The 19,433-nt window shown below is 44.1% G+C and overlaps 1 protein-coding gene across 2 annotated transcripts; it reads right to left on the reverse strand.

The window, feature by feature from the left end:
- Positions 1-823: 823 nt before the first annotated feature.
- On the reverse strand, positions 824-19,376 carry RAB5B (RAB5B, member RAS oncogene family). Of its 2 annotated transcripts, XM_081082928.1 has the most exons (6): positions 19,278-19,376; positions 6,954-7,216; positions 5,422-5,573; positions 4,428-4,550; positions 3,726-3,819; positions 824-3,433 (listed from the first exon to the last, which is right to left on the reverse strand). In XM_081082928.1, the coding sequence occupies exons 2-6, from the start codon at positions 7,114-7,116 to the stop codon at positions 3,318-3,320; spliced, it is 648 nt and encodes a 215-aa protein (XP_080939054.1). In that variant the 5' UTR covers positions 7,117-7,216; positions 19,278-19,376; the 3' UTR covers positions 824-3,317. The 2 variants fall into 2 exon arrangements, with proteins under 2 accessions (XP_080939054.1, XP_080939055.1); XM_081082929.1 differs by lacking the exon at positions 4,428-4,550 and having other exon boundaries at positions 19,278-19,358.
- Positions 19,377-19,433: the final 57 nt, after the last annotated feature.

The following is a 19,433-nucleotide window of genomic DNA, read 5'->3' on the forward strand; positions in this document are numbered from 1 at the left end:
AAACTTACAACCCAGGTATGTGCCCTTGACTGGGAATTGAACCCTTGACCCTTTGGTCTGTGGGCCTACACTCTAACCACTGAGACAAACCGGCAAGGGCAGTGATTTTTTTTTTTTTAATCTTTTTTTAAGTCATGGTCCCCTTTGAGATACTAATAAGGCAAAGGACCCGCTCCCTACAGAAATACATACATTTTTGCATAATACTTCACAGGAGTCACAAATTCCACCTCTCCAATCTCATCAACTATCTGCCCAAAGGTAATAGACACCCCTCCACCCCCAATATATATGTTCTGTTAAGAGGACCTAAAAAAAAAAATAGCTGTGGTCAGACTTGATGAGCTCTCTAGTGGCCTGGGAATAGGAGAGATTAAACAGCAATAAAGCCCGGGGCTGGTTGGTTGAGTTTCCTGTACACCAAAAGGTGGCGGGCTCAAATCCTGGTCAGGGCACATACCCAGGTTGCAGGTTCTATCCCTGGTTGGGGCCTTTATGGGAGGCAGCCAATCAATGTTTTTCTCTCACATCGATGTTTCTCTCCCCCCACCTCTCCCTCTCTCTAAAAATCAATTAAAATATTTTTTAAAAATTCCAAAATACCCCCCAAAACAAACAAACAAAAAAACAGCAATAAAGATGCTATTTTCCAAGTTAAGTTATCTCACTATTCAAGAACAGATTAGAGGGAATAAGGAGGCACCAACATGCAGGGGAGGGTGTGTTTCTGATGCAATAAAACTACTGGGTGCCCTTTCTTCCAAATTTCTCATGTCAGACAAAGTTAAAAAAAAAAAAAAAAAAAAAAGAAGCAACACTCCAATACGCTTTTCTTTTTTTTCCATTTTTACTTACATTAAATACATCGGTAAATCAGCAGTCGCATTCTGTTACCACGATTGTTATGTTGGAAGAGTAAGGGGGGGGGGGGGGAAGGCAAATGCTTTCTTAAAAGAAAAAAAGGGAACCCCCCCCCCCCAAAAAAAACTGATAGAAGGAAAAAATGAAGAGCTGCGAAATAAAAACTAAGATTTCCAAGCCCAAGAGAGCTCAAAGAAAAGCAGAGAGCTGGTAGGAAGTAGAAGGAAGGCAGCAGATAGGCCCAGAAGCTAAGGCCAATCCTGTTCCTAAAGGGGCTGGAGAGGGAGAAGAAGCCTGCAGAAATGGTTTCCCAGCCCCAAGGCAATGAAACCTCCTCACTCCTGCTCCATGGGGAAGGCTACACAGAGAAAGAACTTCATTTCTAAGAGACTTAAGAGAGCCATCCTAGTTCTTCCACTTGTAAGAATGCACTGGGTGCTGTTGGGGGCTGGTGAGGTGCTGGCAAAGGAAGACAAAAATGTGTATGTATTTCAGGGCCACGGGAACTAAGGCTGCCCCTGGACAAGGAAGGGAATTGAAGCCTAAATGGAAGAACCTAAGCGGGGTCCTTTAGAATCTCAGCCTCATGGATTTCTCAGCTGCTCTGGGACAGAAGGAAGTCTGTAAGCCACAAGGGCAGAAAGGTTCCAATCCTAGGTCACTGAGGCCTTTCCTATATTACTTTCCCCAACTTTCCAAAACCCTAGGCTGGAACCAAAAGAAGTTTAGAATGCTCTCCTGCCTTGCTGGCTTCCCAAAGACATCCTAAAATACCCGATGAGGGATGTGAAGAGAGGCTAGAGATTTAGAAAGGACCAACTTCGTCTGGTGATGAGAGACAGTTGTGAGGGACCTTCAGTGCCAGTCTCTCTGACCACAGGAACAGGTGTTGTATTTTAAGGGGGCCACAAGTAGGCCTCTGTGGTGCTAGCCCCTAGTGGTACATGGATTAAGCCACTGGTTGCATGAGGGATGAGTATGGGCATAAGCATGGAGGGGCTAAACTGAAGATACTAACAATGGAGAAAAGAAATAGGGCCTGATAGGGGGGGTGGGGGTGGGGGGAGAACAGACTGTACAGTGGGAATAAAGATCATACCTATGTACAGGGAAGTAGAAAAGACATGGTAATGGGTGGGTCAAATTGAACATGAACCCTGGGGAAGGAGAGAAAACTCCTCCCTCTGGCCTGACTCCTCTTCACCCCTACCATGGTCTGTGCTATCCTGAGACCGCTCTCCAGTTGCTTCAGTTAATTCCCCAGGAAAGGCAAACCTATACCCAAGAATATAGGCTGGCAAGAATATAGGTTAAGAATCAGAGTTGGAGCAAGATAGCATTGGAGATTGGGCTTGAGTAGCTGCCACTCGACAGTCCCTCCCCAAACCTCATATACATCTTGGATTCCATTTAATTTAAAAGGTGAGAGGGCAGGTAAATCAATCAAAACCCCCAGAAAACAAGTGTCCCAACTGAACCACCATCAATTAAAGTGCAAACTGCAGGGGGATACAATGGCTGGGGCTGAGGCCATCCAAAGGCCAGAGAGGAAAAAATGCATATGTATAAATCAGAGGATGGGTGTCAGAAACTGGTCCCTCCTCCAATTAGATCACAGCAGAACCAAAGATGCAGGCAACCAGTGAAGATTCTTTGGAGGGCTCTGGGGTCCAGAGTTTCCCCCACTGTGGAGGAGAAGCTACCTCAGAGACTGAGTGAAGGGAAACTAGGCCTTGGAAGAGTTCCAGAGCCACAGATGACACTGTACCTCCACCTCCGCCTCCACCCCCGCCTCCGCCCAGGTAACTAACAACACGACTCCCAACTGGTGCCCAAGAGCTTGCCTTCCCATCCTCACTCTACCTAGAAACACCTTCCACAAGGCCAACTCATGGATGCTGCAGTGTTTTCAAATATGAGAAACTCCAACCAAATAAACCAAAAAGGAATTTTCCTTACTCCCTCCTGCTCTGAGCCTTACTCTCCCCCAGGGCCCTTAATATGACTGAACTGGAAACCTCCATCCTCAGTTCCTGGGTTCACCACCTCCATCCAAGGGAGAGGAGGACAAGGGGATCAAGGACAGGGATTGACCAAAGCAGAAGGGGCAGGAGACAAAAAAATGTTTTCTGAAAAAGTGGGGAGGAGAAGGAAAGGTAAGTAGGTCACTGTCTTGCACCTATAATACAAAGTGAAGAAAGACTGTTTTGGAAGGTAAGTCCTGGGGGATCTGACCCCCAAGCCCCAGAGTAGGGGTAGGAGGTCAGTGGCAACAGCTGCCTGGTGTTGGTTGCTGAAGCGTTAAAAAGTGCCATGACGGAGCTGTCAGGAGGCAGCCCTTGGGAGCCAGGGCTCAGTGTGCTGTTACCGTAGGGGCTGTGTGCTGAGGGTTGGGAATGGAGGTTATTTCTTAGCTCTCGTGCTAGCTCCATACTTGTTCGCTGCTAGCTACCCCCTCAGTTGCTACAACACTGGCTCTTGTTCTGCTGGGACTGCTCATGGAGATCCACACCTCGGCTTCGGCCTGCTGCACCCCCCAGATTCTGGGGTTCACTCTTTGGCAACTTCTTAGCTAGAGGCAAAAGAGAAGGGAACAAAGTGTGGTAGATTTTAACTCATCCCCCCAAAAAGACTATTGGGTGGGGGAGAAGGGGAAATGTGAAACATTAAAAGAATGCTCTGAAGAGGAGAGGGTTCACTATTTGTAAATTATATTAAAGACAGCTAAAGGATGGAGGTCACAATAGAAAGTTAAGGTATTTCACCAGAGGAGACACTCCCATTTATCCTTATGACTTGGGTTAGTGATCTTGCCTAGAGGTAAGGGAAAACGACAGGAAGACCTCAGGCAGCTCTGACCTTACCTATTGCCAGGAAGAGATCATTCACGTTCATAGCTGTCTTGGCTGAGGTCTCCATAAACAATAAGCTGTTGTCATCTGCATATGCCTGGGCCTCCTGCAAGGGATAGGGTATAGTGGTGCTCAGAATGTAGGTTAAGAACAACTATGGCAATAAAATATATTAAAAAAAAAAAAAAAAAAAAAGAACAACCATGGCCTTTCCACTCCCATGTAGCACCAGAGCTAGGCAATGTCCTAGGTTCCTTCACCTTAACTCTCCTCTGAGCCAGTGGGCTCTGGATCCATATTTTGGTGACAACTCCCTCAAGGATAACCTATGGTCTAGACCACTTTATGCAACGAACAGATATCACGAATCCTAATCATGGAAAAGAAAGGTAAGCTGGTTGGGGGCTTTTGGGTTCTGACCCTTGAACAGTCCCTTACCTTAAATTCAATTGCTCCCTCCTTCCTGTTTTCGCACTGGTACTCCCACAGCTGGTATTCCCTACCCACCTCGCTGCTCTGGAATGTTCTCTGACTCCTCTAAAATCTCCTGGCTATCATTAGGGTCACAGTGTTGCTGTTTTTAACGTGGTGCAGGACTGGGGAATGACATGATGAATGTCCTCAGATGAGGTTTCTAGAGAGGGCAGGTTTGGACAAAAGAGGTCCCAAGCACAGAGGGAGTGTATTAGAAAGGAGCTCTATGGGCCATCTTACTTCATACTCCACCATGCGCTTGTTGGCCAGGTCAGCTTTGTTCCCCGCCAGGGCAATAACAATGCTAGGACTGGCCTGTCGCTGTAGTTCCTTTACCCATGTCTTCGCTCGGGCGAAGGTTTCCTAGGAAAACATGAGGAAGAAAATAGGTGGGCTGGAATGACCGTCAATCTAGGCCCATCATCTTTAAAGCCCAGTCTCAAAACTCACCTCTTCTAGGTGGTCTTCCCTCACTGAAACCACCCATCTATACTAAGAATAGCCTAGGTCAGTGGTTGGAAAACTGCGGATCGCGAGCCACATGCGGCTCTTTGGCCCCGAGTGTGGCTCTTCCACAAAATACCATGTACGGGCGCGCATGTACAGTGTGATTGAAACTTTGTGGCCCATGTGCAGAAGTCGGTATTTTGTGGAAAAGCCACACTCAAGGGCCCAAAGAGCCGCATATGGCTCGCGAGCTGCAGTTTGCCGACTACTGGCCTAGGTGGTTGTCATGCCCTCACTCCATGATGCCCTCACGCCGTCACAATCCCACAATCCATCAGTAGGAGGCTGCATGCTCAGCGGGTGGGTGTGGGTGGGCGGGGACTTGACGCTGCATGTGTGGAGGCGGGGCCCAGTGGCCACTCCATGCGGCCAGGCCTGGGGGTCCCATGGCTCTATGCGGTGCAGAGGTGGGACCCCTGGGTCCGTCCTACCTCTTTGGGGCAATCCATCGAGGAGCCCTGGATGGGTGGGTGGGGCCTACCTTTGGGACAATAGGTCTAGGGGCTCTTGCACTGTGAGAGGGCACAGGCCAGGCTGGGGGACCCTCCCCCCCCCCCCGCCAGTGCACAAATTTCTTGCATAGGGCCTCTAGTCTCTGATAATTTATTACCTTTGTCTTCTTAGCACTTGGAAGCATAATTTTGTTATTTTGAGAACTTGTTTTCTCTCCCCCACCTAATTTAATTCCTTTAAGTGAAAGCAAGGATCACCCTCTCAGCCCACTTACCTGATTAGTAATGTCATACACCACAATTGCAGCTTGGGCACCTCTGTAGTACATGGGGGCCAAGCTATGGTATCGCTCCTGCCCTGCTGTGTCCCAGATCTCAAACTTGACTGTTGTGTCATCTAGGCAAACGGACTGGGTGAGGAAGGCCGCTATTGATAAGAGAATGGAGAAGCAGTGGTGAGAGGATGAATGGGTACATTTCCACACCCCTTCAAAATATCTCCACTCTTAGCCTAAGACCAATCATGACTTGGGCAATTCAGCTACAGGAAAAGGTTTAGTGTTCTCTTTATATATATTCCTGGAACCAGGAGTAAGACCACAAGACCACACTTGGCTAAGTCCTTCCTGCAGAAGTTTCTCTCGTCTAAGGAATGGGTGCACATCATAAATAAAGTATGAGGGACAGAAAGAACTGGCACTTACACTAGAGTCATCCCTCTTCTAACCAAAATAAGAGATAATGACAGAGATAATAAGCTTCAGATAAAACTCACATCAAGAACTGAATAGAGAAGAAAAAAATTAACTGATTAGAAGATTTTAAAGTTTGATGGGAGGTCCCACCTTTATCAATGTTATTTGTCTGTTACTTTTTCTATAATTTTCTGCTAGCCTAAGACCACCACATTTTCTTTTTTTTTAAAGAACATTTTTTTTATTTATATTTTGTTAATCCTCACTCGAGGATATTTTTCCATTGATCTTTTAGAGAGAGTGCAAGAAAGGAAAGACAGGGAAGAAACATCAATGTAAGAGAAACACATTGATTGGTTGCCTCCTGCACACGCCTCCTGCACGCGCCTCAACCAGGGCCTGAGGTGTGTGCCCGGAACTGAACTGGGGACCCTTTGATCTGCAGGCCGATGCTCTATCCACTGAGCCAAGCTGGCTAGGGCAAGAATACCACATTTTCAAGGTGACTAGTACAGGCGGGAAATAGTAACATGGAGTTCTTATAAGTGATCTTTTATTGAATTAGCAACCTACTTTTGAGGTAGTGGCAGGGAGAAGGTAGCAAATGTGGGAAAGGCAAATGGCCTTTATCTTTCATATTTAATTCCAGCCTCTATTTTATCAGATATGTGCATCAGAATGCACATACATATATGCCTACACCCCTACCTCCTTCAACACTAATCAGTAGATCTAGGGTAGGGCCCAAGTATGCATAGGATGAAACGTTCCCCAGATGATTCTGGTGTGCATCTCTGATTATGAATCTGCTCCAAACCACCCCTGCTCAAGATGACACTCAGCTGAACCTGACTGGGATTCAGATGAGAATAGGGGGAGGGAGACAGATAAAAATTAGTGGTTTTATTGGTGAGCTAAGGGCAATCTTCTTTCTTGTAGAAAGCAAGAAGATGAATATATACCTGCTTTTTGGCATTATGGCTTTTTCTTTCTGTTTTATAAAGGATTTCCATTCCAGGGAGCTAAGACAGCCAGCTTCACAGTTAGGTCCCTAGATCTCCCTTCAAAAGCCTTACTAAGCATTGAACCTTTTCTTTCCCTGAGATACTCACCTCCAATGGTGCTCTCCTGGTACTCATGGAATTGCCCTTTGACAAAACGTAACACCAGGCTAGACTTTCCCACTGCAGATTCACCCAACAGGACCAATTTGAACTGGCATATTTTGCTGGCCTGGGGCTGCCCATTGGGCCTGGCTGTGCTTCTGCTAGTCATGGCTAGATTTTCAGAGTGGGAAAGGGTGGAGGGAGGGGAATGCCACAAAGCGGCAAAGGGGGGAAGGGGGAGGGGAGGGGACTTCCAGGCTTCAACAGTCCTGTAAGAAAAAAATCGGGTAAAATTAAAACAGACCCATTATAGTTACAATCACTTTTTAGACAAAGGATAGAATCTCTTCATTTCTTTGCTCCTATCTATATATAAAAGGCTAATATGCAAAGTGTCCCCTCGGGAGTTAGACCGGGAGGCCAGGAGTTTGATTGCTTGCTATGATGTATGCTGATCACCAGGGGGCGACATGGAATGAAGGAAGGTCCTGGCTGGTAGCCGGAAGGCCCCAATCGGCCCTGATTGCTGACCAGGCCTAGGGACTCTACCTGTGCACGAATTTCGTACACCGGGCCTCTAGTGATCTTATAATCATCCACTGTTTGGTTACACTACTGAGTGTAACCAGGCAGCTGACACTCAGTGGTAAGAGTGGAGAACGATAAAATAAGAACTGCATCTGAAGTAGAGTTTACCCTACTACATAATCCCCAAGTGCCAACAGAGCCAAAATGGAGACTGAAAACGGTGTAGAAGAATCTTTACTCCTTCCATTAATTTCTCACCATGTCTTTAAAGAATAGCAAATTGATCAACTTTTAGTTGGCCTGAAGAACATCTAGATCCACCTACAAGTACCGTAGATCCTCAGTATCTCCCTGGTTTCCTGAGGCTGTCCTTTTTTTAAAAAATGTTTTTATTGATTTTATTTTTTGTTTGTTAGTGTTTTTCTTTCTTTTTTTAAAATTGATTTTAGAGAGAGAGGAAGGGAAAGGGAGAAACATTGTTGGGAGAGAGAAACATCGATGTGAGAGAGAAACATCGATTGGCTACCTCTTGTACACTCCCTACTGGGGATCCAGCCTGCAACCCTGGCATGTACCCTGACAGGGAATTAAACTAGCGACTTTGGTGCACAGGACAACGCTCAACCAACTGAACCATACCAGCTAGGGCTTGGGGCTGTCCTTTTTCTTCCTCCTGCTCTGCTTTTTTCTAGCTTTGAAAAGAAGGGATTCATTCTAGTGGTGTGGGAATGTCAATCCTCCTAATAGTGGAAGGCTATCTTCTGGTTCTGTATCCTTCATATATGACCAGTCTTCTTGATATTTCTGAAAATCTAACCAAGGTCCAATTGCCAGAAAATATACTCATTTATGGTCAAAGGTGAGTAGAGAAATATCAACTCTTTCATTTCGCTTCTGCCACCTCTCCACGTCTGAAAGTTTCTTAAGTCTAAGAGTCAGTAGGCTTGACCTGCTCTCAACTTGCAGCTGTCTTCCTAGTGCTTAGGGATTAGATTACCCTCCATACTAAAAGGGCCTAACAGCTGTAGTCCTCCAAATTAGAGACAGAGAAAGAAGGTATACCTTCTAAACACATGCAGGAATCTCCAGGGGATGGTGTAAGAGTAAGTCTTCAAGCAATAAATATTTGATGGAAGAATAAACTTGAGGTGTACAGGAGGTAGCCAATCGAGCCTTCTCTACCTTCCTTCCAAGAGGCTAGGAAAGCTGGTGCTGGAGGAGGCAGAGAGAGAAGTAGGGCTTCAGGAGGCTAATCATGCAAACCTGAATACTTCATCAATCTGACTCTGAGGGGGAAAGAAACTAAGGCATTGAAAGAAGTTGTTAGTATTATCAGAGCATGCAGAACTTCTAAAATCTAAGCATTGCTTGGGTTGTACTTTGCTTGTTCAAATGAATTTTTCCCTTCTCCAGTGTGAATAATTTTTCCCTTCTCTAGTGACTCCACAATCATCATACTCTACAGCAGGGGTCCTCAAACTTTTTAAGCAGGGGGCCAGCCAGTTCACTGTCCCTCAGACCGTTGGAGGGCCGGACTATAGTTTTAAAAAAACTATGAACAAATTCCTATGCACACTGCACATATCTTATTTTGAAGTAAAAAAACAAAACGGGAACAAATACAATATTTGTATTTGCATGTGGCCCGTGGGCCGTAGTTTGAGGACCCCTGCTTTACAGTATATGTGGGGAAACATTTTGTCACTATAGCAAGTTGTTTTGAAGTCAAATCAGGGTTAAAATCTCTGCAATCCCAGTAAAGACAGAAAAATCATATAGGAGGCAGTGCAGAGTCCAATTCTGTGGCTGTGGAGTCCAATTCACTGGGTTTATTTTACAGTTCTGCTTATTAGCTGCGAAACTTTGGGCCAGTTACTAAATCTTATCAGTGTACTCCTTTTCTCAGCTGTAGAATGGGTAACAGCCTTATGAGGACCTACTTCCTAAGGTTGTGAGGATTCAATGAGATAATACACATAAAGAATTTGTGTAAGTGTTTGACTTTAAGTGCTCAAATGATTATTAAGTTACTAATCATTATTAATATGACATCAAGAAAAATTTTCTGGCCTTGGCCAGGTAGCTCAGTTGGTTAGAGCATTGTCCCCATAAGCCAAGGTTGCAGGTTTGATCCCCTCAGGGCACATATAAGAAACCAATGAATGCATAAATAAGTGGAACAAATAGAGTTTCTCTCTCTCTCTCTCTTTCCATTCCTCTCTCTCTAAATTCAATTTTAAAAAGAAAGAAAAAAATATGTTCTGCAAGTCTTACCTTCTACTTTTATAAAATGGAAAAAATGCCTACCTCATAGAGTGGCTATAAGGACTAAGTGAAAGATTTATTTTGCATAGTGTTAATAAATGAGATAGTTTTGCTACTGAGTGGCCCTAATTCACAGAAAACATCAATTTAATATACTAAGGTATAATTCAGAATTGGTTATCAATATATTCCTAAAAAGCAACCATAACATAAAAGAGATAGAGAAAAAAGAAAGTGTCGGCTCTGGCTGGCTGGCTGAGTTGGTTGGAGCATCTTCCTGATATGTCAAGGTTGCGGGGTTGATCCCTAGTCAGGGCACATACAAGAATCAACCAATGAATAAGTGGGAACAGCAAATCAATGTTTCTCTCTCTCTAAAAACAACAACAAAAAACAAACAAACAAAAAAACCCCACAGAAAACTATAAAGAGAAAATTGGAAGAGGAACGAGATAGAAGTGAGAACTTAGAAAAGTATATTAGAGTAAGACAGAGGAATGGAACAAATTACTCTGATCCTGCTAGGTATTCTATAGTCTCTTAGGCCAGTGTATCCTAAGAATCCAGATTCACATATGCCATTTTTTTATTAAGTTTTCACTGGTCTATGATGAAATGATAAAAATAAAGACAATATAGCATGTTTTTCATAAAACTAAATTTATTAAACTTGAATATATCCTTTATAACAAGATTTATAATTTCTTAGAATTAATTTTCTCTCATATATATATACACACACACACACACACACACACACACACACATATATATATGAAAAACCTCTAAAATCTATTGTGAAGTAAAAAATATGCTGTAGACTAAAACATGTGGTTGGATTCTATTTCTGTAAAAAAGACAATCCTGCACAGAGAAAAGTATGGAAAGATACACATCCATTTGTTAACAGTGGTTACCTCGGAAGAGAGTGGAAATGAGGAAAATGGTATGTGAAGGATTCAGATTTTTTTCATTCTACATAATTCTTTTTTAACAGGAAATATATTTTTTAAAAACTTCCTAAACAACTGTTTGGGTGGGTTTGTTTTTTTTCAATGCTTAAAAAATTGCCGAAACCGGTTTGGCTCAGTGGATAGAGCGTCGGCCTGCGAACTGAAAGGTCCCAGGTTCGATTCCGGTCAAGGGCATGTACCTGGGTTGCGGGCATATCCCCAATAGGAGATGTGCAGGAGGCAGCTGATCGATGTTTCTCTCTCATCGATGTTTCTGACTCTCTCTATCTCTCTCCCTTCTTCTCTGTAAAAAATCAATAAAATATATTTAAAAAAAAAATTATGGTGACAGGCAGTAGTAAACTTTCTAAATATAATTACTTGGGGAGGGGGGGAACAATTAAAATTAATTGGTCCATGAAACCCAAAATTCTGTAGTGCAAGAATCAGTATTAATTAGCTTCTTAACCAATGTTATAATTCTTTAGCTGTTTTCACCCTCAAACCTTTAGTTTCTCAAACTGAGGCTATAAGCCAATAGTGGCCGTGAAATCACTTGGTGGATGATGATAAGTATATTAAAAAGAAAATTAAGCGTAACTACAAATAGTAAGCATAAGAATCATGTTGTGCCCTGGCCTGTGTTTCTCAGTGGTTAGAGTGTTGGCCACACATTAAAGCAGCGGTTCTCAACCTGTGGGTCGCAACCCCTTTGGCGGTGGAACGACCCTTCCCCAGGGGTCGCCTAAGACCATCATGCATATCAGATATTTACATTACAATTCATAACAGTAGCAACATTACAGTTATGAAGTAGCAACGAAAATAATTTTATGGTTGGGTCACAACATGAAGAACTGTATTTAAAGGGCCAGAAGGTTGAGAACCACTGCATTAAAGGGTCTTGGGTTTGATTCCCAGTCAACTGGGAGTACCTGGGTTGCAGGTCTGATCCCTTTCCCAGTCAGGGTGTGCGCTGACAGCAACCAATTGATGTTTCCCTCTTTCACCACCCCCCCCCCCTCCTTTCTACTCTCTCTAAAAAAATTAATGGGAAAAAATATCCTCAGGTGAGGATTAATAGCAAAAACAACAAAAAAGAATCATGTTGTAAAAATGTCTCTTGTATATGTACACACACTGAATTTTGATGTAAAACGCCTTTTTTTAAAAAAGTGAGTCATGATCAAAAAAATTTTAAAAACACTGCTTTAGAGAGGCCTGACACTGAAAGATGGGGTAGCAGGGGATGGAAGGAAGTCTAGTCTCTGGCCAGCCTATAGGCCATAGTTAATTTCACTCCTAGATGGAATTAAGATGAGGACTGAGTACAGGGATTAGAGGATTCTCCAATCCTGCTATTAAAGTTATGAAAACTGAAAGCCAAACTAGACAGACACAGTCCCATGTAGTGGTAAGGGCTTTGTTACTGTGCAAGCCTGACTTTTATTCCCTTTCTCAGTTAACCCACTGTGATCTTAGGCTGCTCACTCTGATTTGCCTTTCTGAGCCTCAGCTTCCTTATCTATAACGATGAACAGGGGAGAGGGGAGAGTAGCAAAGAGCAGGATTTGAATCCAAAGTTCTGGGTACATTTAAGAAATTTGTTTCTCTTAGGGTTACTCAACTTCTGTGAGGATGAGTTATCTTTTTAAATATATTTTTATTGATTTTAGAGAGGAAAGGAGAGAGAGAGAAACATCAATGATGAGAGAAAATCATTGATCGGCTGCCTCCTGCATGCCCCCTACTGGGGATCAAGCCTGCAACCCGGGCATGTGCCCTGACCGGGAATTCAACTATGACCTCCTGGTATACAGGTTAACACTCAACCACTGAGCCATGCCGGATGGGCAGGATGAATTATTTTTAAAAACCTATTTATGTGGCTCATATACATTGTTTCATAGGAACAGAGGCTAGGTCATCATAAAACTCTACACTTTAAATTTGAAAACAGATGACACAATCGAAAAATAACTACATTAAAAAAAATAACTGCGGGGGGGAGGTTGGGGGTTAATGGGGGGGGTGAGGACACCCTTGTAATACCTTAACCAATAAAGAAATTAAAGATGAAAACAAAAATAAAAAATAAAATATAAATAACTGCAGATGATAAACTGATCAAGTTTTCTTTAGGTGACATTAGACTATACTCTTTTTTAAATCCTCACCTGATAATATATTTTTATTGATTTTTAGAGAAAGAGGAAGGGAGAAACATCGATCGGTTACCTCCCATACATGCCCTGACTGGGGATCAAACCTCCAACTTTTTGGTGTATGGGATGATACTCCAATCAACTTAGCCACTCAGCCAGGGCATATATTATACAGTACTCTAAAGAAACAACAGGAAAAGTTACTAGAATCTTCAAAAACTTATTCCTTTACCTTTTTAAAAAATATATTTTTTTATGGATTTCAGAGAGGAAGGTAGAGGAAGAGATAGAAACATCGATGAGAATCATTGATCAGCTGCCTCCTGCATGCCCCCTACTGGGTATGAGCCCCCAATTCAACTGCCCTGACTGGGAGTTGAACCGGTGAGCTTAGTTTCTGGATGGATGCTCAACTGCTGAGCCATACCCAGCTGGTCTACCTTTTTATCTATTTTAAAACATATGATCTAAGGGGCAGAACACTAAGCCTTAATGTTACTATTCTACAAAATTAAAACATGAAAATTAGAGTAGACTGAATTCTCATGGGCAGACACATCACTGTAGGCTTGGGAAAACAGTAGGGAATTGGGGAAGAGTGAAGATAGGAAACAGTCAAAGACATATGCTGGTTGCAAAGCCTTGATCAATAACCCCCACAGACAGTAAGTCAAACCAGAGCTCAGACACACAATCAGCAAACTTTCTTGCTACTAAGCAACCTTGGCTTATCAGAGATCAATAACCAGTGGGTTATAAAAGACTACCTCCCACCCCAATGTGTCACCCTCAATATGTCCTCCTTCCCTGTTCACAGGAATTGAAGGGCTGTCCATCGCTATGCCTTGATCTTTAATCCCAGCATATTTATAAGGGCATCATGGCTTTTTTTATGCAACAGCTAGCTAGACTCTCAAAAAATTAGGGGTACAAAAATGAAATATCTGTAAGATTCAATTGATTTCACTATTCTGGTAGTGACTTTTTTTGCTAAGAGTTGATAGTGGGCAAATGATCCATTCAAAGGTAAACAATAAACCACAGCCAACCAGTCAAGTAGTGTGATGATTATTACCTCTAGACCTGAGACAAAAATAAAGAGGGAGGAAGGAGATTTTCCTTTCAACCCTTTCAGTTCAGAAGAGAAGAAACCAGATTTAACTTCCCTTAGAAGTGCAGCTCCACAAGAATGACTTATCAGATGACCGTTAACTAGGGAGGACTGAGGCTTGACCCTGGCAACAGCCCACTGGGAGAGGGGAAAGAGGGAGGATAAAGGGGCAGGAAAGTATGAATAGGAAGGCTTTCTCAGCCTGCTGATCCCAGCTAGAACACAACTCTGTTCCTTTGGCTTCCTTCCACTTGGTAGCATAGGCCTACTACATATGAAGCCTCTCACCTATCTACAGAGACTGAGTTCCAAGTACATAGACACTAGAGTCTAGCTCTAGCCCATTCCCAAATGTTAGCCGTGTAAAGTCAGTTTGCCAGGTAAGAAGCAATCTAGAGGTCATCTAGCCCAGTCTCTGTATTTTGTAGGTGAGGAAACCAAGGCACATAAAAATCACCTTGCCTGGTGACACAGCTGTTTAGTAGCAAATCTTCTCTAACAGGTACTCCCAGTCAGGTACTCTTGCTACTATTATACCACTATACCTCCTAGGGAAGCAATAGGTACTGAACTCCGAAGAGGGCACCAGGACAGGAACAAGAGCTGAGATTGGATAGAATTTCTGCCTCTATTCATTTTAGATAAGTACTTCCTTTGGGACTAAACGTTAGGAAGACCTAGGCTTTCCCTGGGTACTGGGATCCAGTCCCACATCCTTCTGACAAAAGGACTCATTATTATGCCTTTCTACAAGGTCTTGACCAACGCCTGCCAGGACAGCTGAAAGAAACAATTTAATGGAAGGTGATAGGGAAAGAAGTGGTAACTTTTGCAGAATTCAGTGGGCCTTGGGATTAATGGGAGAGATTTATTGAGTATGGAAGATAGGGCAGAAGCCAGTAAAAACCTTCAACTTGCAAACTTTACTTAGATTCCAAATTACAAACATCTTGAACTGAGAGCTCCGCTATTTGGCTCAGCTCTTTCATTGTGTTGATCTAGTGTTAACCAGTGAATCACTGGCTGGAGAGAGTCCTTCCACTTCCCCCTCTCTTTCCCTTATATTTCCCTAAGAGGCAAAAAGCATACTTCTCTCTTATCAGCATGGTAGTACAAACTCCCTACTACTGACCTAGGAAAGATTGGAATGCCCTTTCACACCTTGCCTGCCTAGCAAACTTCTAATGTATTTTTTAAAGCCCAGCTCAAATGTCACCTTCTCTATGAAATTGCATAATTACCCTCACCCCAGCAGTATTCATCACTGCTTCCTCTGGGGTCACACAGTATTAAGACTGTATTACCATCACAGCATTTATTATGTCATATTAGTTTAAACTATGTACTTCTCAAAAAGTGTGACTACTTTTTATGTTATCTTGAATCTCCAGAGCAGAGCACAATACCTGATCCCTAGTAGATGTTCATTAAATGCTCCTTATATTAAGGCCAAAGCAATCCTGCTTCCTCCCTCCATTAACTCCTCCCCTTCCATGCCATCTGGATAGCTTCTTACTTATTTCCAGTTGGAAAAGTTTTTAATCAGCCTCAGAGAACCAATTCTCTCCCCTGGCTGCTTTCTGATCTCCCTTGGATGGAGGGCCCCCTAGGGACCCAACCCACAAGGTACTGTTGCAACTCATATGGGCTAACTGCTTTTCCTGTCACCCGTTACTATGCCTCAAATGGCCTAATCACACCGAACATGTGGCCCTCCCACCCTAACACTGAAGCAACTATGGCTAAATAAAAAAATTCCCTGAATTTTCAGTTGATATTAATGTTCAACAAACTTTGGGCCATTATCTCTATTAATTTTTGATCTTGAGAAACACAAATTAAAAACAAAAAACACAACACCTCATACAGCCCTAGCTGGTGTGACTCCATAGATAGAGTGTTAGCCAGCCTGGGGACTGAAGGGTCCTGGGTTGGATTCTGGTCAAGGGCACATACCTCGGTTGCAGGCGCAATCCCTGGCAAAGGCATATGGGAGGCCACCAATTGAAGTGTCTCTCTCACATCAATGTTTCTATGTCTCTTCCTCTCCCTTCCACTCTCTTTAAAGAAATCAATGGAAAAATATCCTTGGGTGAGGAGTAACAAAAACAACACACACACAAATACTCATACCACCACAGAGCTTGAGGACACTGAAAAGGTACCCGCGGTCCCTAAACAGAAGCTACAACCTGGTTCAGAAATGTGCACAGAATTTGCTCACACGGGTGGCTCCTTACTCAGCTTAGTTACTATTCAGTCAATGACTAAATCTTTCCTAAAATACTCTTGGGAAGTGGGAGTGTATTGTGTAGGGTTTTAAGGTATCCTTCCTCCTAGAGAGCTGTTGCATTTCCTTAAGTCACTGTCTTACACTTTGTTTACTTTCCAATCTGAATGCCTTACGAATAGGAGCTATACACTTACTTCTCCTACCCTCTGCCTCCTCAGCAGTCAAATCCTTATCTATGCACACAAACAAGCAAACTATAGAAGAGCAATCTTGCTCCTGGGCAAAGTAAGAGAAGATATAAGGTATGACTTCAAGGGCAATAGGAAAGCCCCCTTCTCCAAGTAAATTTTTGTAACTCAAGGTTTATGTTTGAAATTCTATATTGATAATTCCACTCCTTAGCTCCTTCTTATGAAACAAAAACTCTTGGGAAGATTAATACTTTAAGGGACTATTTGTTACTTACACCTTAATATGAAGCAATTCCAGATCATTTCTTAAAGGTCGGCTTTGATTAAGGGGAAGGTAGAAAAGACCAAGAAATATATAAAGAAAGGGACAGGATATCACCAGGATGTAGAACACGGCAAAGTCTAGAGAGGATTAAAACACACATACAAACTCCTACAATTTTCTCTAGGACTGGCTTTGCCGGGAGAGGAAATAAAAACTCTTGGGGGACACAGTCAAGGTTTCTGTACAAAGGCTGGGCATATCAGAGGACTTCTAAAGCCGGTAAGGATAAATTCAACAAGGAGGTAGTATGAAATGTCCCAGTTGTGCTAGGTTTAAAGGACAGCCAATTTCTTATCTAGAGAAACTTGGGAGCTTCTCATAGAAAGATACAAGGGACCCTTAGGAGAACCATCATCTTCTTTTAGGATAATGAAGGGACAGTCATATAATCTACACAGGCAGAGACCATGAACAAGAAGATAGAGGTCTCAAATTTCTCATTTAGCAGAGATGCCAATAGTACTCCCAAACAAAATGATTCTCCTTCATGTTTTTTTCCTGCTCATAAAAGAGAAAAAAGTTTTGGCCATCTATCTGGGCATTTTCTAAGATACCCACTGCACAACTGGGGTGTGTGTAAGGTGAGGGATAGCCCAGAGTACAGCTCTTTGCTTGTCTGAATTTGATAGAAGCAAGACAAGAAGAACTGTGAAGGAGCACAATAAATAACAGAGTATCATCCCAGAAGGGAAACTGAAAAGAACAAGACCAGCGTTTGGTAGGAACATAAAGCAAAATTGCCTTTGGTGGCACATTCCCCAACGCAAGCAAGATTAGTCTCATCTGCTCTCTCTTATCTCTGACCTTTCTGGATGAAATGTAATTAGTGAGATTATGTGTGGGGGCATTTACACTTTTTACACTTATGTACAGCTTGAATATTTAAAAATATGTACATATTACTTTTCACATTAAGAAGGAATGTAGTGACAAAATACAATGGTATAAAAGGAAAAAAGGAGGAAGTATAAGGGAAAACCCAAAAAGATCCAATCTATGGGAGACTAAGGTCAGAAGACCATTAAAAACATATGGGAGGAGGGGACTCCTGTGCCTTAGAAATACATCTTCCTTTTCTCTACTCACCCCTTCCCCCAAGTGTCTTACTGTTTGCTATTTTTTAAAAAAATATATTTTTATTGATTTCAGAGAGGAAGGGAGAGGGAGGGATGGAAACATCAATGATGAGAAAGAATCACTGATTCTTGCCTCCTGCACGCCCCCTACTGGGCACCCAGCCCGCAACCTGGGCATATGCTCTTGACTGGAATTGAACCTGGGACCCTTCAATCTGCAGGCGGATGCGCTATCCACTGAGCCAAACCAGCCAGGGCTGTTTGCTATTTCTAACCGGGGCTCCTGAAGAAGTAAACAAAGAACAGGGGTGATGGCAACCTTGTGGAATAGAATTTCTCTTCCCCAAATCCCTTCCTCAAGTGATATCACTTCTTATTTCCAGGGTTGGTTCCACCTCATCATTACCTGCCTAGGAAACAACCAAGTCTAAGTCCTACAAAGTTTCACTGACTATGGCTGGAAGCTCTCCTGGTGGCTGGGGAGAGGAGCTGGCTCACTCCCCACTTCCAAGTGCGAGCTATGGTATCCACCACAGACCACATTACTGCGTGGGAAAACAAGCAAACATCCCCCAAATCCAACTTCTCAGCTCTTGCACAAGCACTGCACCCTAAACCATCCGAGGCTGGTAGGAAGAAACAGAGCGTGCACTCTCCAGGTGAAGCCAAGGGAAAGTGGAGGGTCTGAGTTTGGAACAGCCAACAGTCACAGGAGAAAAAAAAAATTACGTTTGTTTTCATTGGCTACCCTGGGAGTACCCAAAACTTCCAGTTACCACATCTCCACACTCAATGGGAACAAAAGGGTGGGTCCTCCCAAGCCCCAGAGCCTCCAGCCCACCCTGGAGCGAACCCACAAGCTGCACGGTGACGCCAGGCCCTGCGTCCAGCTCCCCAGCTACCTCAGCCTTCTCGGTTAGGGAAGCTTTCTTCGCTGGCCTCACGAACCCAAATCCTCCTCTCCGCGCAACTCCGGGGCACCCTCGCTATTGTTATAATTGTCACTTTCCCGGAAAAAGAAGGCTTCCTACCCAACTCAGAACCCTTCTTGGGCCCTTCCAATCAGACCTCTCGAGAGCGCCAGCCCCGGTGACGCTCGGGGCCGGGCGTTGGGGCTGACCCCTCCTCACCGCCCCGCAGATGGGCTTACCTCACCGGCTGCCCGGCCTTTCCTCCAGCTCCTCCCTCTCAGCGCTGCTCAATGAGGCCTGCCCTGCCCTCACACAGACCGGGGCCTCGCGTGCCCACTCCCAGCCCCGCCGCCGGCAGAACCCAGCCTCACCAACTTCGGGCTCCCAGCCCGCCTAGCCCCCTCCCCAGCGCCCCCATAAGGCCTGCCGGGGCCCGGCCCCCTTCTCCCCTCTCCAGCGGGCCGCTCTAACCCCATCGCTGAGGCCCAGACCCGCCTCTGCTCTCAGGCCAGGCTGCTCTCCTCTCCCGGGCGCCTCCGCCCCTACCCTACAGGGCTCCATCAGCCCGGTACCTGGGGCTCCGTCTCCCCCGTCGGGCCCAAGCCTGTGTCGAACAGACAAACAGCCGCAGCTCAACCAAACCCTCCAGCCCCTCCTCCTCCTCCTCGCCCTGGGGCGGGGGCCCCGGCCAATAGCACGATTACGTCTACCATCAAGGGTGGGCTCTG

The sequence above is a fragment of the Myotis nattereri genome (assembly GCF_964212035.1).
Source record: "Myotis nattereri genome assembly, chromosome: 2".
Classification (NCBI taxonomy): Eukaryota; Metazoa; Chordata; class Mammalia; order Chiroptera; family Vespertilionidae; genus Myotis; species Myotis nattereri.